Source organism: Felis catus, chromosome A2 (genome assembly GCF_018350175.1).
Source record: "Felis catus isolate Fca126 chromosome A2, F.catus_Fca126_mat1.0, whole genome shotgun sequence".
Lineage (NCBI taxonomy): Eukaryota > Metazoa > Chordata > Mammalia > Carnivora > Felidae > Felis > Felis catus.
Window position 1 is genome coordinate 145,967,272 of NC_058369.1, and position 19,072 is coordinate 145,986,343.

At 44.1% G+C, this 19,072-nt stretch overlaps 1 protein-coding gene across 7 annotated transcripts in view; it reads right to left on the reverse strand.

Moving 5' to 3' along the window:
- Nucleotides 1-1,463: 1,463 nt before the first annotated feature.
- The window catches only part of UBE2H (ubiquitin conjugating enzyme E2 H), a 102,923-nt gene continuing 85,314 nt past the window's right edge, over nt 1,464-19,072 (reverse strand). For all 7 annotated transcript variants that reach the window (XM_019825794.3, XM_019825792.3, XM_003983041.6 and 4 more), the window contains 2 exons: nt 10,117-10,245; nt 1,464-5,825 (listed from right to left, as the gene is read on the reverse strand). In XM_019825794.3, coding sequence (XP_019681353.1) covers nt 5,701-5,825; nt 10,117-10,245 — 254 coding nt within the window. In that variant the 3' untranslated portion in view covers nt 1,464-5,700. The remainder of the gene's footprint in view (nt 5,826-10,116; nt 10,246-19,072) is intronic.

Sequence of the window (19,072 nt, forward strand, 5' to 3'; positions counted from 1 at the left end):
TACTGGGGAGCAAGGGAGGGACCCAAACCCCAGCAAGTGCCCTGAGACGCCTCAGGGAGTTTTTAAAGCGGCTCCCTCGTGTGAGATGGATAGACTAGACCGTTCATAGGACTGATACATCTCTTACTTCTCCTTTCAAGTGAAAATGGATGTTCTAAACTCCCCAAGAAAGCCGTTTGGGTCCCCAAACTGTCTGATCTTGAAACATCAGTGTTTCATGGGTTGCCAGAATATCCTCTCAGGACACCATATCCCGATATATTGTAACCATATCCGTATTGTTTCAGAGACTGGATGGAATTCTGAGTTGCAGACGGTGGGAGTCAGAACTTACCAGCTGAGGCTCATTTTAAAAACGAACCGGAGGCCAGGCGGGCAGAGCTCAGAGACCCCGGAGCTAGTGACTGAAAAGGCGGGACGGGAACTCAGAGCACTGGTTGACCCACTACACCCGGCTGAGGGGTCAGTGAGCATCACCTGCAAACCTGTGGAATGTTTTGCTTCTGAGCACTGGGGGCATGTTGAGGGCTTCCTTGTCCCAGGAGAGCTTAGTGTGCTTACTCCCAGCAGAGCACCGTTCCTAGGTGGCCTTACCCTCCCTCTCCCCGGCAGATATAAAGCTCGACCTACTGGAGAACACATTAGGATTCAGTGAGGAATAAAACTTTTCTGGGGAAAGTGAGGAAGCAGAAGAAAACAGAAGAGGGCTGGGTGAGTAAAAGCATGTGACCAAGTCTTCCCTTTGTCTTAAATCCGGCACAAGACCATTTTCCAGGAGACTAGGCAACATCGCCACCTGGTGGCCATGGAGGGCGCATGCTTTAGAAAGGAGTAGAAATGCTGCGCTAGGGCTCCCCTTCTGATGCAAAACCCACCGTGCCCACCCTTCCCTCACCCCTTGGGGGGGGGTACAGTGGCATTTGGCACAGCGGGGCACCTGTTTAGGCAGCAGGAAGCTACACTGCCTGTGACTCCAGGCCAAGTGGGCACCCTTCACTCGGCATTAGCTGACAGTGTCTAGAAGGTTTGGGCTGACCAGCAAAATGGAAGCCATGTGTGCTGATCCACATGAGGCCAGGTGGGGTCTTTTAGGCTCCAAGACCTTCGAGAAGACATGGCCTTTCAAGGCCTTCAAGGCTGTGAAGAAGCCTCACAGCCAGCCCTGTTTGTAGTCATCAGTCACCTGCCACTCCAGGTACTGAGGACTCCGGAGGTGGGGGCCTCCTACTGTCTATAAAGGCGACACTCCTTTCCCAAATTAATCCAGTCATCTGCCTGTGTAACAGCTTCTCAGTCAATGGCGGGGGGAGGTGGAGGGGGGGGGGGAGAGCTTCTCAGTAAAAAAAAAAAAAAGAAAAAGGAAAAGCCAACTTCTGCTGCTCAGTCATCAGATGAACAGGGAGAGTGTTTTTAAAAGTAGTCATGGAGGCTATTATCTTATTGATCAAAGTCCAGCCATTTGCCAAGGTATATACACATTTTATTTAAAAAAGTTTACAGTTTTCATTATACACAACTATTAAGAGGTTATAGTCAGAGGAGGCATTTGTCCTGTTGACAGAAGTGCCCGCTAGATCATCACAATGCAAGGAAAAAGGTGGAAGGGAGGAGATAGGGCAAGGAAAAAAAATAAGCGATAAAAAGCTTAGATTTCAATTAAGGGCCGGTAAGTCCCTTTTATCTCTTCAAGTATCACACAATATGTACCAAATACAATCAGTAAATAATGGCCATTTCTTCCCAAGCCCACAGCCAAGACAGTATTTGCTGAATGGAGTCCTGGCCCCTCCTCAGGTTGCGTGGAGAACCCGAACAGCCGAGGGCCGCTAACTCCCCCTCCCCAAGGGGCCTCCACGCCAATCCCTGACGGAACCACCAAGGTGTTCAGTGGCCAGAGAAAATAGGAACATGGATTCAGAAGTCCAGAGAAATGCAGGTCTTTGCGCCCAATCAGAAAGGATTTGATTTTAGTCGAGGCGGCTATGAACCCGGTTAGGAAGTGGATGAAATAAAAAAGAACTCTTGCTAACTTTTGTTAATGGCTTTCACTCTTCTAATTGAGTCCCTAGAACATAGAAGGGCCGTCTGCCATTCAAAATCAAACACCGGTTCCCAGAAAGCTGGGGTCTAGAAACTTCACCCACGAAGGCTAGCAGAGGACCTGTCTTTCATGATTCTCAGCCATCATAACAGGAGGCCTAATAAAAAGCAAGTGTCAGGCCAAGGCCGACCAGGGCTCGAGAGAGCATTTCGAGGGGAGACCCTCCTCAGGAGCCTAGAGCAGCCAGTTGGCAATGAGAACGGCTTCTCAAGTGCAAGAACAATGGTAGGTACTGGAGACAGATACGGCAACTTCTGGTAACGATCTCACTAGTATAAAATGCTGGTTGAAACCGCACAGGAACCTCAGGGAGGGCGAGAAGGTTGAAAGCACACGAGCAAACTGCCAGCATCTAGCTTGGCTACCACTGAACGCGACCCACCAGGCCCCCGCGCTGGGGCTGCAGGACGGCCGCGGTCACGTGCTGCGGGCTGCGGCCACCTCGCTCGTCCGTCGCTTTTGGCGCGAGCTTGAGCTCGGCCATTTGAACCGGGGCAGAGGATGGCTTGCGCTGGTCAAACCACAAGGTAAGACTTCAAGATGAACCATGGGTACGCTAAGAAAGGGAGGGAACCTGCCAGAAGCAACTCCGACCTACGACCACCACCTTTAAAAGCAAGAATGTTCAGCCTTTCTGAGGGGCTCTGGGTGCTTTTCTGAGCATTACGATGGGAAACCTGGAAAAGCTTTTGGTGCCGTGACACCCCCTGCCTTACTGCATCTCATCTATTATTACTGGGGGCCCAGAGTCCTCTGATTCATAGCCAGGCCTCCTCCTGGCTCCCGCTGTACCTAGAAGCATGGTCTCCGCCTCCAGCCTCCCTCTCCCAGGTGCAGGAAGGGACAAAAGTTAGCACAGAAAGGGATTCTGTCCGACTTATCAAAAACCGGTTTCTCAGAGGAGAGGGAAAGCCCCACACAGAGCCCAAAACATGCACGGGACCAAGGTGAGCGCCCAGAAAGGACAGATTTGCACAGAATGAGAGGGTACAGCGTGATTTGGGTAGCAATTCCAGGAGCCTCCGTGTGCTAACAGGGAGCCTCACCACGTCTTCATCAGACAGACTTGGATGGACAAACACACACGCACACATGCTACAGCCATGCTACACTCAGATCTGCTCCTTAAAACCTGCAACCTCCCCAACACGTCTTCGTCTGAGAATTCCACACCACCAGGCTCCCAGTGCCAGAGCGCTCCGTCGGCGGGGAGCTGTGATGTCTTTTTATTCGAGAAAAGCGGATCTAGTTGGGGAGCAGAGCTGTGGCTCACACACATTCCCCTCAACTTGGCTCTACTAGCTTGTTTTTTGTTTTTTGTTTTTTTGACAAGATTAAAAGCAATTATTATCTGGACATTATTATTTTTTTTGAAAGGTAATTAGAACACTATTGTTTATACAATATTGAAAAAATACAATTTTTTATTGTTTGAACTCAAATCACCACCCAGCACTTTAAAGCCTACCCTAAGTCGCACCTACAATTTAAACGGTTATAGCACAAGCAAGCTGCTAATTCAGCAGGTAAGCAGGTTAGTGCCAGCAGAGACCCTCCCTCCCCCAAAGTAATGAGAAGACAACGCGCTAGAAAAGTTAAAGCACACCATTCCATGTTAAATAGTTAACACTACCCCTCCAACAAGCCACAAATGCTAGATAGATAACTCGGTACGGTTAACTAACCACAGCCCTACATAACTGCACTTTAAAAAAAATGTCTTTTTTAAGGAAACCTTTTGCTTCATGCCCGTAATTAACATAAGTAAATTCTTTGTCTTTTATTTAGGAAAATAATCATGCTAAGAGCAAGTTGTACTTTATATAGCTTTTTAAAGAAAAGACTGATTGTGCTTTTTGAATAAAAAAAGATAGGGTATCTTCCAACCTCACTGACTCAAACCTTGCGAAATAGTTAGCACTTCTAAACTAAGACACACATCAGAAAGAAAAATCATCCCGGTGGGACACTCAAAAATTGTCTTGAGAAAGTTTTAGGATTGGCTAATTCTGCTATTGTCCTATTGGTTGTGGCAAAAAAGGGATACAGACTTGCTGTCTAAAGTTCTCCAAATTCAGCAGGCAACACTCCTGTTTGAAGAAAACCCTGCCGGCAACCTGGACCTATGGTTAGCTGAGCAAACATTTGATTAGCAGGCATTTTCAACTGTCTGATTTCCTCTTAACGCTTACAGGAGAGAACATTTTCCTCCCTCAAAACCTGTTCTACCACATCGCATTTCCGAATCTTCCCTCCTATCCAGTCACACTCTGAAAACAGCGGGTTTTTTTTTTTCCCATGTAGAGTCACTCTGGGTACAAGGACCTTTATTTGTTCCAATTATTACTCATTTTAAATTTAGAATGTGTGTTGGGTCTAAAATACCCATTTCCCACTCCCACAAGCAGATGATGACCAGGCCGCTGCCAAGAGCGGCGGCAGAAGAGAAAACAAACCCAAAACATGAACGAGAGCACCCAGGGGTCACAGCCACCAGACGGGTCTTCTTGCCGAGTCTAATGGTCCACTGAGTGGCTGCCCAAGGAGGAGGCCATCTCTTGGTGAAGATTAAATTTGCACCTTGTCTAAGCACGATTCACACACACACACACACACACACACAAACACACACACACACACCAAAAAAAAAAAAAAAAAAAAAAAAAAAAAAGCCCCAACCACAACAACAACATAAAAACACCCACAACCACCCTCCAATTTAAAGCTCTCAGTCCAGGGTAGCAGTCCCAAAGTGGCCAACAGGATGGGGATGTGACTCTGCACGTGTTGGATGAGACGAAACAACTTCTCTTCTCCTCCTGTCCTGTCCTCTCAAAAAGGTATGGATTATAAGCTCTACCCCCAAGAAAAAGAATCAGGTTCAGAAAACACTTCCAAAAGGTTCTCCAAAGCAAAACACTTGCGGCTGCGGGGCCTGGTAGCGAGAAGGGCAGGAATCTACATATAAAAATGTACTTAAAATCCAGAGTCAAAAAATTGTTGTTAGGTTTCAATACTCCAATTAGCTCCCTGTTTTAAACTCTTACTCCACGGAAACGGGGCCACCAAGGCTTCCCGGGAGGGAGCGGTTGGGGATCTGCCGTGGCGGCTCTAGGTGATCCCACAGCAGGTGCAGGCCTTCCTCCCCGCCCAGTTCCTCCCGACCGTTTTGAAAAAGCGCTATATTCTATCTTCACGTCCAAGAGCTGGTTGGTTTGGTTTGTTTCTTTGGAACCATCAATAAAAGAAGCCACTTTTTCCTGTTATTTTTACTCACGTCTATCTATCAGAGCGGCTGTTTCTTTCGACAGTTCAGTAGCACACAGGCTGACTTGGCCAAATGGACTTATGAATGCATGCATTCGGACCGCATATTGCTACCAAAATGGAATGTGGGGATATGCTATGCACCTCAGGTTGAGAAATGACCAGGAAATCAAGATCTAAAGGGTGATATATAATATATATATATCAATGCTATTATTCATAAAAACCTTGTTTAGTAATAAAAAAAATTGCTTTGTTTAAATATGAATATTATAGTCTGCTTCTCATGGTTAGGAAATAATAGTCTTTCTGAAAAGCAGGTGCTTTTTCTACTACAACTCCATATCCTGGGCCTCATCTTCCGAAAAGTCAGACATAGAACTCTCCGACGAGCTGTCACCGGTGCCCTCTTCCTGCTCTTTCAGTGCCTCCTCCGTCGCGTATTTCTGGATGTACTCTGCACAGAGGGCGGGGAGAAAGAAAACACAGGGGTAGTGAGCAGGCAGGCGCGCGCTTCAGTGACCCCCAAGCTGGCGAAGTCCCAGGGAAGTTTGAGCTTTCCTTACCTGCCAGGGGGCGGGGGGAAGAAAAGAGGCCAGTTACTGTGGTCACTAAAAACTAAAGGGAAAATCCCTCGGAAGACGTCTTTGGGGTTCGTGCATTCTGCCCCCTTAGTAAGGGAGGCAAAGCAGAAACCCGACTTGCAGAAATCTGAATCTCCATCCTAGGACTCCCTTGGGCCATCACCTCCCAGGTGGATGTGTACAAGGCAGCCGGCCACCCTGGGTCTTGGCCGCAGGGCACGGGAGAGCCGGCAGACATCCGGGATGGTGTGGGTGCGAACCGGCCTCCGGTTCTGCTGCCGGGGCGCCCTCGTTCTTGCCTTGTTGGGGTGTCCACGTGCTTGCACTCCTCGAAACTTGCAGAACTGGGGAAACGTGAAGCTCACGCTTTCTCTTTATCTCCGTGTTAATAAAACTATTCACCTCCCAGGTAGAACAGGACTAGGTATGATTCCATGGTAATTTATAAGGAAATCCCCCATCGTTTTTAGACTTGCAGTTATATAATTATAGTCAGCCCAAATCTATTATTTTAAGAATAGATTTTAGTCTAAACAGATCCTGCCTGTCAGGTTTTTGAAGCAGCTGGTAAAACAGTCTCTCAATCTGCTCAGGAATGAGCTGCTATCTGGAGACACGGCTCACCCGAGTGACTTTACCATCTACTATTTACCTGAAGATTTATGCTGCTGTAGTCTAGGCTGAATCTGCTGGCTGAAAATTTTAAGAGCTGCTGAACAAGCAAACAAACTTGTTCCTAAAAACTCGAAGTGCACACTGTTTTTAAGTAAATAGCTCACACGTGATACGAAGAGACAAGACAGAACCCTGTTCAGAATGCCAGCAGGAGAGAAACACATCCTCACGTCCTTATGCTTTGTTTTTCTTCCTACGGAGTTGCAGGGATATAGCACGAGAGGAAGAGAAGGAAATTTGAATAATGTAATGCAGGGGCCTAGCGAGGAGTACTTTTTTATATTTTTAAAGGGTTGTTTAAAAAGAAAAAAAATGCGTGACGGAGACGCTATGTGGCCAAATCTGGCCCTATTTACAGAAAAAGTCTGCAGACTTCTGACTTAGAGCCCTACGGATTCCTCATAATGAAGCCTGATGCGGAGATGAGGTTTCAAAAGCTCCTGACTAGGTAAGAACTTACCTTATCTTTTAGGCAGACAGAACGGTTTATTAGTCTTAGAAATTTTATTTTTACCCTCTAGTGGGTCAGTTCCTTTGCTTCATTTGTAGAAAGAAGTGGCTGCACTTTGACATTGTTGACACTGTAACGTGATACTTATTAGCTCTCTTCAGTATATTCAAGGGAACGAATATGTTTTAAGTGCTTACTAGGTCAAGGCCTTTCAGGAGATAGAAAAATGGAAGAGCAAGGTCAGTGACGAGCAGGGGACAAAGACGCAGATAAAAGCAGTTTGCTGCCAAGTGCCATCGGAGAGAAGCCTGGAGGAAGGGGCTCCAGCCTCTGAGAGCCAGGAAGACAGGCACGCGTGCGCTGACCCTTGAGGGAACTGTCAGCTGCAGCAAAGGAGACACCATTCCAGGGGGGGAAGCACAGGGGAGAGGGAAGTGGCTGGGATGGTAAAACGCAACACTGAGAACTACACTTGTAGCTGAAGCGCATAAGGCAAAATGTATAGGTCTTGTAATAGGCTGTATGGTGGGTATATGGTTAAGTTACTCTGTTCCGTTTTTGTGTTTTTTGTAGGGTTGAAACTTCCCTGAAATAGGGTATACTGTAATATGTAATAATAGATAGTTGGGTATCTGAAACTCATCCAATTTGATGGTCACATATTGATACATTTAGGAGTGCAGGCACAGATGTAGATCACACAGAGTGAGAGAGAGCCCTGAACAGCAGGCCAAGGTGCCACGCAGTCAAGGTTTTAAGCAGAAAGTGCCCCATCTTTAGACAGCTCCACTGGTGCCCGTCTGTCCTACAGGCAGTTCATATTTACCTGATAAAAAAGCATCAACTATATATGAATGCTGACTAATATCCATGGTAAGAAAGGTTACATACCCTGACCTCTAAGGCTAGGCATGGAAATGTCTGGTAAGGCAGCCTGGGAGAGAGGTCACATCTAGGCACACTTTTGGAAATCGTCTACTTGGAGGGAAGTATCTACAGCTGTGAAGGGTGAATTAGCTCCCCAAGTGGTGACTGAGGATGAGAGAGGGTTGAAGAACTGGATCTTAAGAGAATGACCATGTTTAGGAATGGAATGAGAAAAGCTGTCAGGAAGGGAAGGGACAAAATACCAAAGCTGCAGAGAAGTCAGGATAATGGGTCTTAAGAAGGGTCCAAATGAGTAGGAAGACATGAGTTCACAGATTACCAGTAGAGGAGGGAACACAAACTAGACCTCAGGGGTTTAGGGCAAAGGGAGAGAGAACTTTGAAAAAGGCTTCTGAAACGGGGGTGCCTCTGATAGGCTAGGGGTGGAGGAAACCCAGGAGGAAGAGGAAGACCAACAGGCTGGGGGCCAGAGGAGTGAGTCTAAGCAATTAGGATAGTTCTTCTAGCCCTGATTTTCAGATTATGAAGGAAGACAAATGATAGCCAACACTGACATTTCAGCAAGCTAAAATGCCCTAAAAGCTAGAGCTTGTCATTCTGAAATAAAAATGCAAATCAGGTTTCTTTTGTAACTGGAACTACAGCGGGTCTGTACTAAAACAGGAATGGTGCTAAAGTGCTGAGGCACAATGAATGGACGAACCATAGAAATCCGCTCCACACCGAGGTATCTGTGGGTTGCAGACACGGTTAGGTGATTCCTATGCCATAATTTTAATAGAGTCTCATAACAGAATTTTATCTGCTTGAAACGGACTGCTCTTTTTTCCTTGAAATACAGGTTTATTTGGCTTTACAGATACTCTGCTACATAAATTAGATTTTAATTTGCAAAGTACTTGAGACTTAATTAATTTGTGTAGATTTATTTCTGTTTTATCTCAAAAGTACCAAACAATACCCGACAGAGATCAGAGCAGGAGGAGAAAACAAAGAAAAGGTAAGCTATTGTTCAAAAAACAGCCTCAAACGCACCTGTCTCATACCTACACGGTGTGGAGTGAAGGCCTATCTAGTCCAGGCTCTTATAAACTGTTTCTACTGCCACCTCTTGCAGACGGACCTCACAGGGGACACACGATTGGCAGGAGGTGACATTCCGAACTGCTATACAGATGGGCAAGTCACGCTCAAAATTAGGTGATACCAAGGCCTGCCATCTGGTTAAAGAGCAGGCCTACTTTCATGGACTCTGAATTCCTTCCCTTTTGGGGGGGTGGGGGGGCGGGCGGGGGGACTTTATCTAGACTCTTCACTATGAAGGTTCTCAAGCACACAGTGAGGTAAAAACGAACACCAGAAAACCTCTGTGGAGTTTTAGAGGTTCTTTCGAAACTGTAAGTTCATTTCCGTGAACGTCATGTCTTACTAGCAGGTAAGCGAACAAAGAGGAAGCGGGGTTTTACCTCCTGAAGGATGAGCAAGCTAGAGCTACTGCCACTGGTACCTTTCTAACTCAAACAGCACATTTCAAGTTTTACTAGAAAACTGGGCCCTGGGGCCAGGTATCTGCAGCAGATAAGAAATGGGCCCAGATGTAAAGTCTCCAAAGTCAAAGAAAACTAGTACGGGGCCAAGAAAAGAAGCCAGTTGGGTCTTCTTAATTCAATATGTAACATGATACCAAAAAAAAAAAAAAAAAAAGTATAAGGATAAAGTTGGCATTTCTCAACTTCCAGTTAACTGCTTTCCTAAGGGGCCAGGATGACACTGTCTGGAAACAAATGTGAGGTTATGCCTTTCAGTTAATACTTAACCATCCAGTCCAACTTTCTAATTTTACAAGAGGAAGCAAATGAAGGCTGAAGTTCTTTTGCACGGGTATCCACAGGGATTTCTGGCAGCGCCCAACACATGCCTCCTGCTTTCTCATCCTCCCTTCTGCTCTCTCTCTCCTCTTCCTCCTTGCTGGGACCTTCAGCCTCCTGAGGTGTCCATGACCCTCGGAACTGTAGGGGCTAGTGAGCTCTGCTCCAGCCCCCAGACGGCGGTCTCTTTTTAGGCCTGTTTCAGTAACTAAGGGCTTTTCTTTTAATGATCAAAGTCCCAAAGACAGAACTTCTGTCTCCAGTCTCTATTTGCCTTCCTACCTTTAATTTTCTGCTTGTATTCTTCTGGTCGATGGAGGTACATGGCTGCAGCATCACCATTGAGAGGATCTATGGGGTTGGGATAGGCCAACAACTGGGGCAGGAAGGACTCAAATATATTGGTAAGATCTGAAAAAACAAACAGAAATATGTCACGCATAGAAAAAACAAGTTCTCCTAAATTTACTTGAATTCAGTAGTCAAAACTGCTTATCTTCCTAAACCATATCGAAGTTTTCCATAAAAGTGTGCTCTGTTATACATATGACCTATATCACATATTCCTTTCAATACCAATTGAAAAATTTTTAATTTCATTTTAATTTGAAGGATCAGAAAAAAGGTGTACCTGATATTCGCTTTCAAAGGCAACTGTCCCAGTTCTAATTCACTCCACATTTTAAACCAAGAATTCAGAAATAGTACATTTGTTTAATTAAAATGTGTGTCGCCATACTCAACATTCTTACAAAATGAGTATCTCTTGACATCGCCTTTTTCTACAGCTTTGAAAATCCCCGCTCTGAAAAGTATTCAAGCACCAGATCTTACAAAGAATTTTATACGCCTTGACGTTTAATTCAATTCTCATCAGCTTTAATGGACATAAATACAACCAGGTTTGGTTTTTTTTTTATAACCAGTTTTTCAATTATTCTGGCTGCTGAAGGCAGGAACCTACATAGACCACTTAAAATCATAGATAATTGTAAGACAGAGAAATATCAATTTATTGAATTTATTAACGGTCATTTTAGTAAACATTTATTGACTCCTGTCTTGCCACATGCAGCACAAGGTGGCGGGTATACACATGACATTTACACGCACGGCAAAGTCAACAAGAGCCCTGCAGTCACACAGTGTTTTATAAAGGGAACAGGCCTTGTAAACCTGTGAAATAAACTACACGTTCCCGCCACTTCGGTGATGCTATGACTCCAGTCCATTTGCTCCTCAGTTCACAGACCGTGAAGTGTGATCTTAGCGCTTCCAGCTCTCTGCCCTGCGCCAGTTACTGTACCCCGTTTGGTAGAGAAATTTCTCTTTCTGGAGGGAATGCTAAAGTAGAGCATAAAAACTACTCTTTCATTTATTCTGCTCTTCTCATGTATTTTCTTTCCCTTTAGAGTGAGCACTCTTAGGCAGTATTTTAAATGAGCGTTTGGTCAAAGCCAAATCACTTTAGATTAGTGGTTCTCAGCCAGCGATGATTTGGCGTCTGGAGAAAAATCTGGTTGTCACATCTGGATGGGGGAGGAGGACAGGTGGTGCCACCAGCACTCATGGACAGAGGCAGGGCTGCTGCTAAACATGCTACAATGTACAGGACATCCCTTTACAACAAATAATTATCTAAGCCAAAATGTCAACAGTGCTGGGTTGCCTGGGTGGCTCAGTCAGTTAAGCATCCAACTTCAGCTCAGGTCACGATCTGACGGTTCGAGAGTTCAAGCCCCCTTTCGGGCTCTGTGCTGACAGCTTAGAGCCTGAAGCCTCCTTCAGATCTGTGTCTCCCTCTCTCTCTGCCCCTCCCCCACTTGCTCTCTTTCTCTCTCTCTCAAAAATAAACATAAAAAAATATATATATATATATTTTTAATGTCAACGGTGCTGAGGTTGAGAAATCCTGGTCTAGATAAAAGGGGTTGACAAACTTTTTCATAAAGGGCCAAAGTAAATACTTCAGACTCTGGGGGCCACATTAAGTCTCTGTTGTAACTAACTATTCAACACTTAGCTCTACCACTGTGGCTCAAGAGCAGCCACAGACAATAGGTAAACAAATGGGTGTGGCTGTGTTCCAATAAAACTTCATATACAAAAACCAGGCTGCCAATGTTTGTCATCCTCTGCTTTAGAAAACCCTATGAATAAGGGACAACTCTTCCTTGTCAGCGTAAGGCTTCCTAACACAGTGAGCAGTTGGGAGAATAAGCTAGAGCCACACTATTTAACAGAACTTTCTACAATAATGAAAATGTCCTGTATCTGCGCTGTCCAATATGGTAGCTGCTAGCCACATGTGGCTGTTGAGGCACTGTGGCTGGTGGGACTGAAGAACTGAATTTTTATTTCATTGTAGTTAATTGAAATTTACAGAACTACACATGACTAGTAGACCCCACACTGGACAGTTCAGGTATCGATAGTGATGTCAAGGACAGTCCCAGGACAGTTAGCACAGTGTTGCTCCCGGGGAGCAGGTATTGACAGAGCACGTTCATCTTGAACCCCGAGTTATGGGGCCTTGGTATTAATTACTATATGGACTGGAGCTATGTCACCTTCAATAGACTAACTTCCCAAAGAACAGCGTTATTATAAGATTCTCCGATACCAGGAAATGAGTGCAGAGATTCCTAGTCAAAAGAGCAAAACAGAAATAATCTTTCAAGGTAACCCCAATCACCTGCAATAAGGTTTTCCCTGGTATCTTACTTACAATTTTTTTTAAAAAGGAAGCAACAAAAAAAAAAAAAAAAAAAGGAAGCAACATCAACATAGTCAATAAACCAACTGAAAACCACTCAAAGCTCAAAGGCTGATAGAGAAATAGAGAAAAACAGAGAATAAAAAAGAGGAAAATATTTATGCTGTAATGATGGAAGGAAAAAGTCCATAAAATGGCATTTGTCTAGAACTGGAAGTATGTACAGTACATATAATAAAAGTATTTTAAAAAGTCATCTTAAGGCAATAGGCTTACGACTTCTACTTTCACACTTCAAGTGACACTTTGCGTTTTTACCTTTAAAAACGGCATTTTCCTATAAGCGTGTCCTTTCTACTTTTGCATGTTTGAAATGTTTAAATAAAACACAAGTCTAAAAATTAAGGTAAATAAATTCTGAAGAAGAAACAAGGTGTGGAAGTTTTACAAACTGAACACGATCCCAGAGAAGAGTTAACAAGAGTTACATCAACACTAATAATAGTAACAGGAATGGTAGCAGCCAGTGTGCTTACAAGCCAGGCCCTGGTAAACACTTCACATGTACACTCTTAGTTTCACTGCAGCCAAAGAGCTAATTACCATCTCCATTCTGCATATGGGGAAACTGCGGCACAAAGAGGTTATGCAACTTGTCCAAAGAGCGGATTTCAAACCTGGGCTTATCTACCGAGCTGCCTTTGTCGGTAGATGAAATGAACGCTGTCTAAATTTTCATGACGGCACGAGCTACCACATCTGGGCATTCAAACTGCATATCCTCACAGATGGCCACCCCCTACCTCAAAGTGTTCCCTTCTCACAAGTTCAAGGCCAGTAGAATGATCTGAGCAGAGAATGTTAAGGTATTTCTGTGGCTGAACGGTCTGATACTTCACAGAAGCAACGTGCTTGTTTTCAAGTAGCTCAATCACAGAAAAGTAGCCCACGGCTCTTCACGGACATCCGCATGTAGGGACCTGGGAGGTCTCCTGTCGCATCGTCATTATAGGTGCTACTCAAAAAGGTTAGCAGCTGGGGTGCCTGGGTGGCTCAGCAGGTGGAGTGTCCGACTCTTGGTTTAGGCTCAGGTCACGGTCCCAGGGTCGTGGAATCGAGCCCCATGTTAGGCTCCACGCTGATCATGGAGCCTGCTGAAGATTCTCTCTCCCTGCCTCTCCCTTTGCCCCTCTCCCCTGCTCCCCCCGTGCTCTTGCTTTAAAATTTAAAAAAAGATTATATATATATATATAATATAAAGATTAGCAGCTGAATATTCCTATCAACAACAAAAACCTTTAAAAAAGTGTATTTTTATTCTCTTTAAGTAACTTCCAGAAGTGCTTTCGGACTTGAGAAATATGGCAGACAACATGTTTCATAACTAGGTGTTTCATGTGTTCCAGCAAGGGATTTTTATACCCTTTCCCCACTACTTTTAAGTTTCTCAAGCTACCAAGAAGTGGCTCTGCCTAGGTGTTTGTTCCCAACAAGTAAAAGAACCCTCAATTATTTGTTCTACCTTCCTGCGTTCTCCTGTCCTCCTGCATTAACACAGTTCTGATCCATTTTACAGATGTGCTGAGTCACACCTGTAAAACAGAAGAGCAGAAAAGGAAACGTACACAGCCCATTCCAGGCAAAGAGGGCAGATTGTAAAGACCAGGATGCTGTGGCTATGGGCATTTTAAAGTAGTAACACGACCCTGAAAGTGGCCGACAGAGTGATTACTGTTGAGAGGGTCCTCCCCCACAAAACATCTCTACCAAATTGCAGATAAAAATGGTCTTTCAAGATAAATACTGGCAGAAAAGACCTAAACTACAAACCAAGAGTGAAACAAAGATACTCATCTTTGGAAAAATCCATCATAAAATGAGTATTTTCCCCTAGAATTTAATAATAATAATAATTATTATAATTATAATAATAAATCAATAACAGTTCAAAGTCTTTTCAAAAAAAATTATTCTTGGGGAGACTGGGTGGCTCAGTCGGTTAAGCGGCCGACTTCGCCTCAGATCATGATCTCTCGGTCCGTGAGTTCGAGCCCCGCGTCGGGCCCTGTGCTGACAGCTCAGAGCCTGGAGCCTGTTTCAGATTCTGTGTCTCCCTCTCTCTGACCCTCCCCTGTTCATGCTCTGTCTCTCCCTGTCTCAAAAATAAATAAAACGTTAAAAAAAAAAATGAAAAAAAAAAATTAATCTTCTACTTTTTGAAAGGGAGAGAGCCAGACACAGGTTACGTAGTATAGAGATTATAGTCAGCTGGCTCCACTATTGGCTGCCTTAATTTTTCAAGGAAATCCAAAGATCCCAGAGAAGTATTTTTTTTTTAAAGTTTATTTAGAGAGCACATGAGTGAGCAGGGGAGGGGCAGAGGGAGAGGGAAAGAGAGAATCCTAAGCAGGCTCCACACTGTTAGCACAGAGCCCAATTGTGGGGCTCGATCTCATGGACCAGGAGATCATGACCTGAGCCAATATCAAGAGTCAGATGCTTAACCCACTGAGCCACCTTGAAAAGTATGGTTTTTGATGAGCTTTGGACTAAATCAGCATTTATAAAAATGCAGTCCGTTAAGACAGATTCTTCAGCCTGATCTTATAGTAACAATATTAGAACACTCAGTCCTCAGTTTAGGCACTTAAACTAGTAATTTATATTCATATTTAATTTTTAAAAACACTCAAATCATACTGATCTCTCATCAAAAGAAGCACCATTCACCCCCTTCGGTCCAGAGCAACGGTTCCTAGGTAAGTCTAGGTCCTGGCTGTTTGTCCATCAGAATTACCTGTGGAGTTTTTTCAAAACATGCATGCTGAGACCTCATACCTACCCCACGGACCCTGCCTTAGGATAGGCTGGCATCCGTGCGTATGGAAATGCATAGCCAGGAAACACTACCTACACTATATACCCATATCCATAGAGAACAAATGGAAAGAGGGCCCTCTGCGTGTGGTTTCTCTGAAAATATTCAGGGCTCTCAGCTAAGTTGCTCAGGAGGCTCTAGTGGAACCACTCCCTGACCCTTTCAAGCATTCCTTCCTGCACACTGCTGTCACTGTCACTTCCTCCAGGTGGAGGTATTCTGAACTAACGGCTGGAGAAAGTGGATCCATTTTAGAGGGGCAAGAAAGGGCTGCTTTAGAGCAGAAGAGGCAGCGATGTGTATCACCTAACACACTGTGGACATCGGGTAGACTAGTAAATTCCATTAGACCAGACGCTCTCCAGCAAAATGGCAAACCACAGATGGAAAACCTAGAAGACCACAAGCCTAATCTCAGGCCTTCCACTGACTTGTTCTTTGACCTCGGGCAGGTCTCTTCCTCTCTGCATCTCAGTTTCTTCATCTGCAAAAAGGGAAGTATAATACTGCAGTTCCTCACAAGGAAGAATTACACATCACTAAAAAGGACTGTAGAACAGGCTTCATAGGGCATCAAAGGACTAGACTAAAATATTTATAAAAATACGCCACCTTCTTAGAGTAGAAATTTCAGCTACCTGTATCCCGCAAGGAATACATGTTAATTAAAATGAGTCACACAGGGGGATAAAAAAGGCACCAACGGTTAAAGTAAAGCCACCCTACTCCAGGTGACTCACAAAAAGACAGTACATGACTTAGAAGAGAAGACACAGGAGGGGATGAATCACATATCATGTTTTATTCTTGGCTGTTTACAAACCAGTGACCAAAAGTTATTTCTTCTCCATTTCCTCTGAACATTAAAATGAAAACTTTGGTCAAGCATGCTGCTGTCTTCAGGTTAAAACCCTGTGGATGCCCAAAGCTTGATGTGGTCTGGCCCACCAGAAACTAGAATTGCCAGGCAGGCAGTTCCCGCAGAGACATTAACTTGCCTAATACTCCTTTGTTTTGTAGCTTTAACACCCAAAATGCTGTAACTTAGAAAGCACCATGAATATACACGCACAGTCATGACTAGGTGTCGAGAATCATCAAAGCCACTCCCCCTCTCCTCAAAAGGCCACCTATCCCTCTCCCCCCTTTTGTAATCTACTCCTTGTCCCCCACATGCCCAAAGCCCCTTTAAAGACCTTTTAAAGCCAAATAACATACAGAAATAAAACTCTGCTCGGAAAGACATCATTCGCTTGCACAGCAGTGTGAACTCTGAGGTGTTTGTAATTGTGGAAGTAGCTCCATATACGCTTACTCGGGGAAGCTCATCATCCTGCAATTTTAAAGAAACAAGTCTGTGCTGGTAACTACCAAATCTTTCTAATCAGCCCTTTATATTTCTGGTCTTATCAAACTTGGTATGCCTGAAATTACTTCCCAGAAAACTTAATTTTTTTTTTTCCTGATACCTAAGTAGACTCTAACACCCTCGTCCCTAAGGCTGCAAACCCCCAGAAGGGCTTTGGTTACGCCTTTTCCTCCTTTATTCCATGTACTACTCGTGTATTCGGGCAGTTTTCCAGACTCGCTACCTGTCTACAAACGGCTCTGGTTCTTCTGTTTTCCCTGGTGTGCAACTACACCAAGTCCACTGTAGCATTCCACCCCAGATCAGGGCAACCACCCTCCTCGGTGGCTTTCCAGGCTCCAAACTCTTGCCTCTGTAACCAAGGAAGCTTCCTTAAAACAATCACTCAGGTCATTTCCCATCAAGATCAAGTCCCTCTTGTTTTCCTTCCAAACTCTTCATATTCCAGAAGCATGCTATCCAAACAAACTTAGAGTTCATCGGTCCCCTCCCCTCTGATGGAGGACCTCTGGCTTCTCAAGTTGAAATTCACTATGTTAACCACAACTCCTTACGGTATTTATCCGTCCCATAATTCAACAGGGAGCAGGGCTGAGAAGAAGAAAATAAAAGTCCCACTCACAATTAGAGGTAAAAATGTGGAGAAAAATCACAAATTGTTGATTCTAGTGGGCTACAACTAATGATTCTCTAGGACTTACACAGATCTCTGTCCATGGACTTTCAGCCATTATGGTTGAGGCTAATGGCTAAATAGTTGAGATCAATGGAAAATTTCAACCATGTTATTCATATCCTTGATTTATTAGAGAAAATTAGCAGCCGACCTTTCAAAACCCCATTAATTGACTTTTGTTCATCTTACATGCAACTGTAGTTAATCCATCATAAACTGCTAAGCCAGTCATAAATTTATATGCATTCAGAGGAAAACCAACCATAAAATCCATTTCATTCAATTATTTTTTTGTAGGGGTGAGAAGGTAACTACTATATGTATAAAAAATACATATAATGTACATGTAGTCATATTTTTATCAGACTGAAACAGGGCAGATAAGATCTCCAGATTTCTTTATTTAATAATTTGGGTTAACTGATAGATGTTAGCTAGCTAGCCCCTAAGAAGTTGGAATATTAATGATGGATTTTTAAATTTCTCCTGCTTACAGTCTGTGAACACTAAAAAACGTAAAATTCTACCCTCACAAACGAAGAGGAGTCAGAAACCTATAAACTTCTTCAACCTGAGGAACGGCATTTCTTATGCTCAAGCAGTTGTTCTATGTGCAGGACTTAGTAAGCAGGGACCGTAAAAGGTGACAGACATCTTGAGGAAAACTTCAAAAACGCTGTTCAGGAGGAGTGCCCTCAGATAGGCAGGTGGACTTAAAGAAGAAATGGCTTTGAGGTTAAAAATAATATTCTCTAGGGGCGCCTGGGTGGCTCGGTCGGTTGAATGTCCGACTTCGGCTCAGGTCACGATCTCACGGTCCGTGAGTTCGAGCCCCGCGTCCGGCTCTGTGCTGACAGCTCAGAGCCTGGAGCCTGTTTCAGATTCTGTGTCTCCCTCTCTCTCTGCCCCTCCCCTGTTCATGCTCTGTCTCTCTCTGTCTCAAAAATAAATAAACGTTAAAAAAAAATTTTTTTTAAATAAAAAATAATAATATTCTCTAAAGAACTAATTCAAATCCCACTTCAGTGAGGAAAACCTATTCCTGCAGCTGTTCTGAGGGCACACACACGGCGAGCAGAAGCAGACCACCCCACAAAGACTTCCTGTGGTGCCGTGGCACAGGACCAGCTGGCCACAAGGCTTGCCACACCACACTTGGTTTACTGAATGCTGACACGCCGCTAACGGAATCATATATCAAGCCACCAATCTGCTGGAGGATGAATTCAAGAATGTATCCAATTACTTCACCGAGAGGGTCTCCTGTGTTTATGTGGATAAAATACGTAAAAGGTCTGAATTCATCAGATTTACAAATGTTCTCCAGTTAGTCCATGGGGATCTTTTAAAGACAGAATAAGGTCTTATGAAGAGGGTCATGCAAGCAAAAAGCCAAACGCTTCCCTCCTCACACCTTTCAAAAAAAAAAAAGTGCAATTAGTGGGAATAACAATTAATGAACAAAAAATTTTTGCAATACGATTGGTACACTGAATCTCACCAGTGGTAGCATTATAATTTTTAAGTATTCCAAAGTAAAAACAGGTATTTTGGTTATATGTTGGAAAGGGCAATGTCAAAGACATAGGGAACTAAACC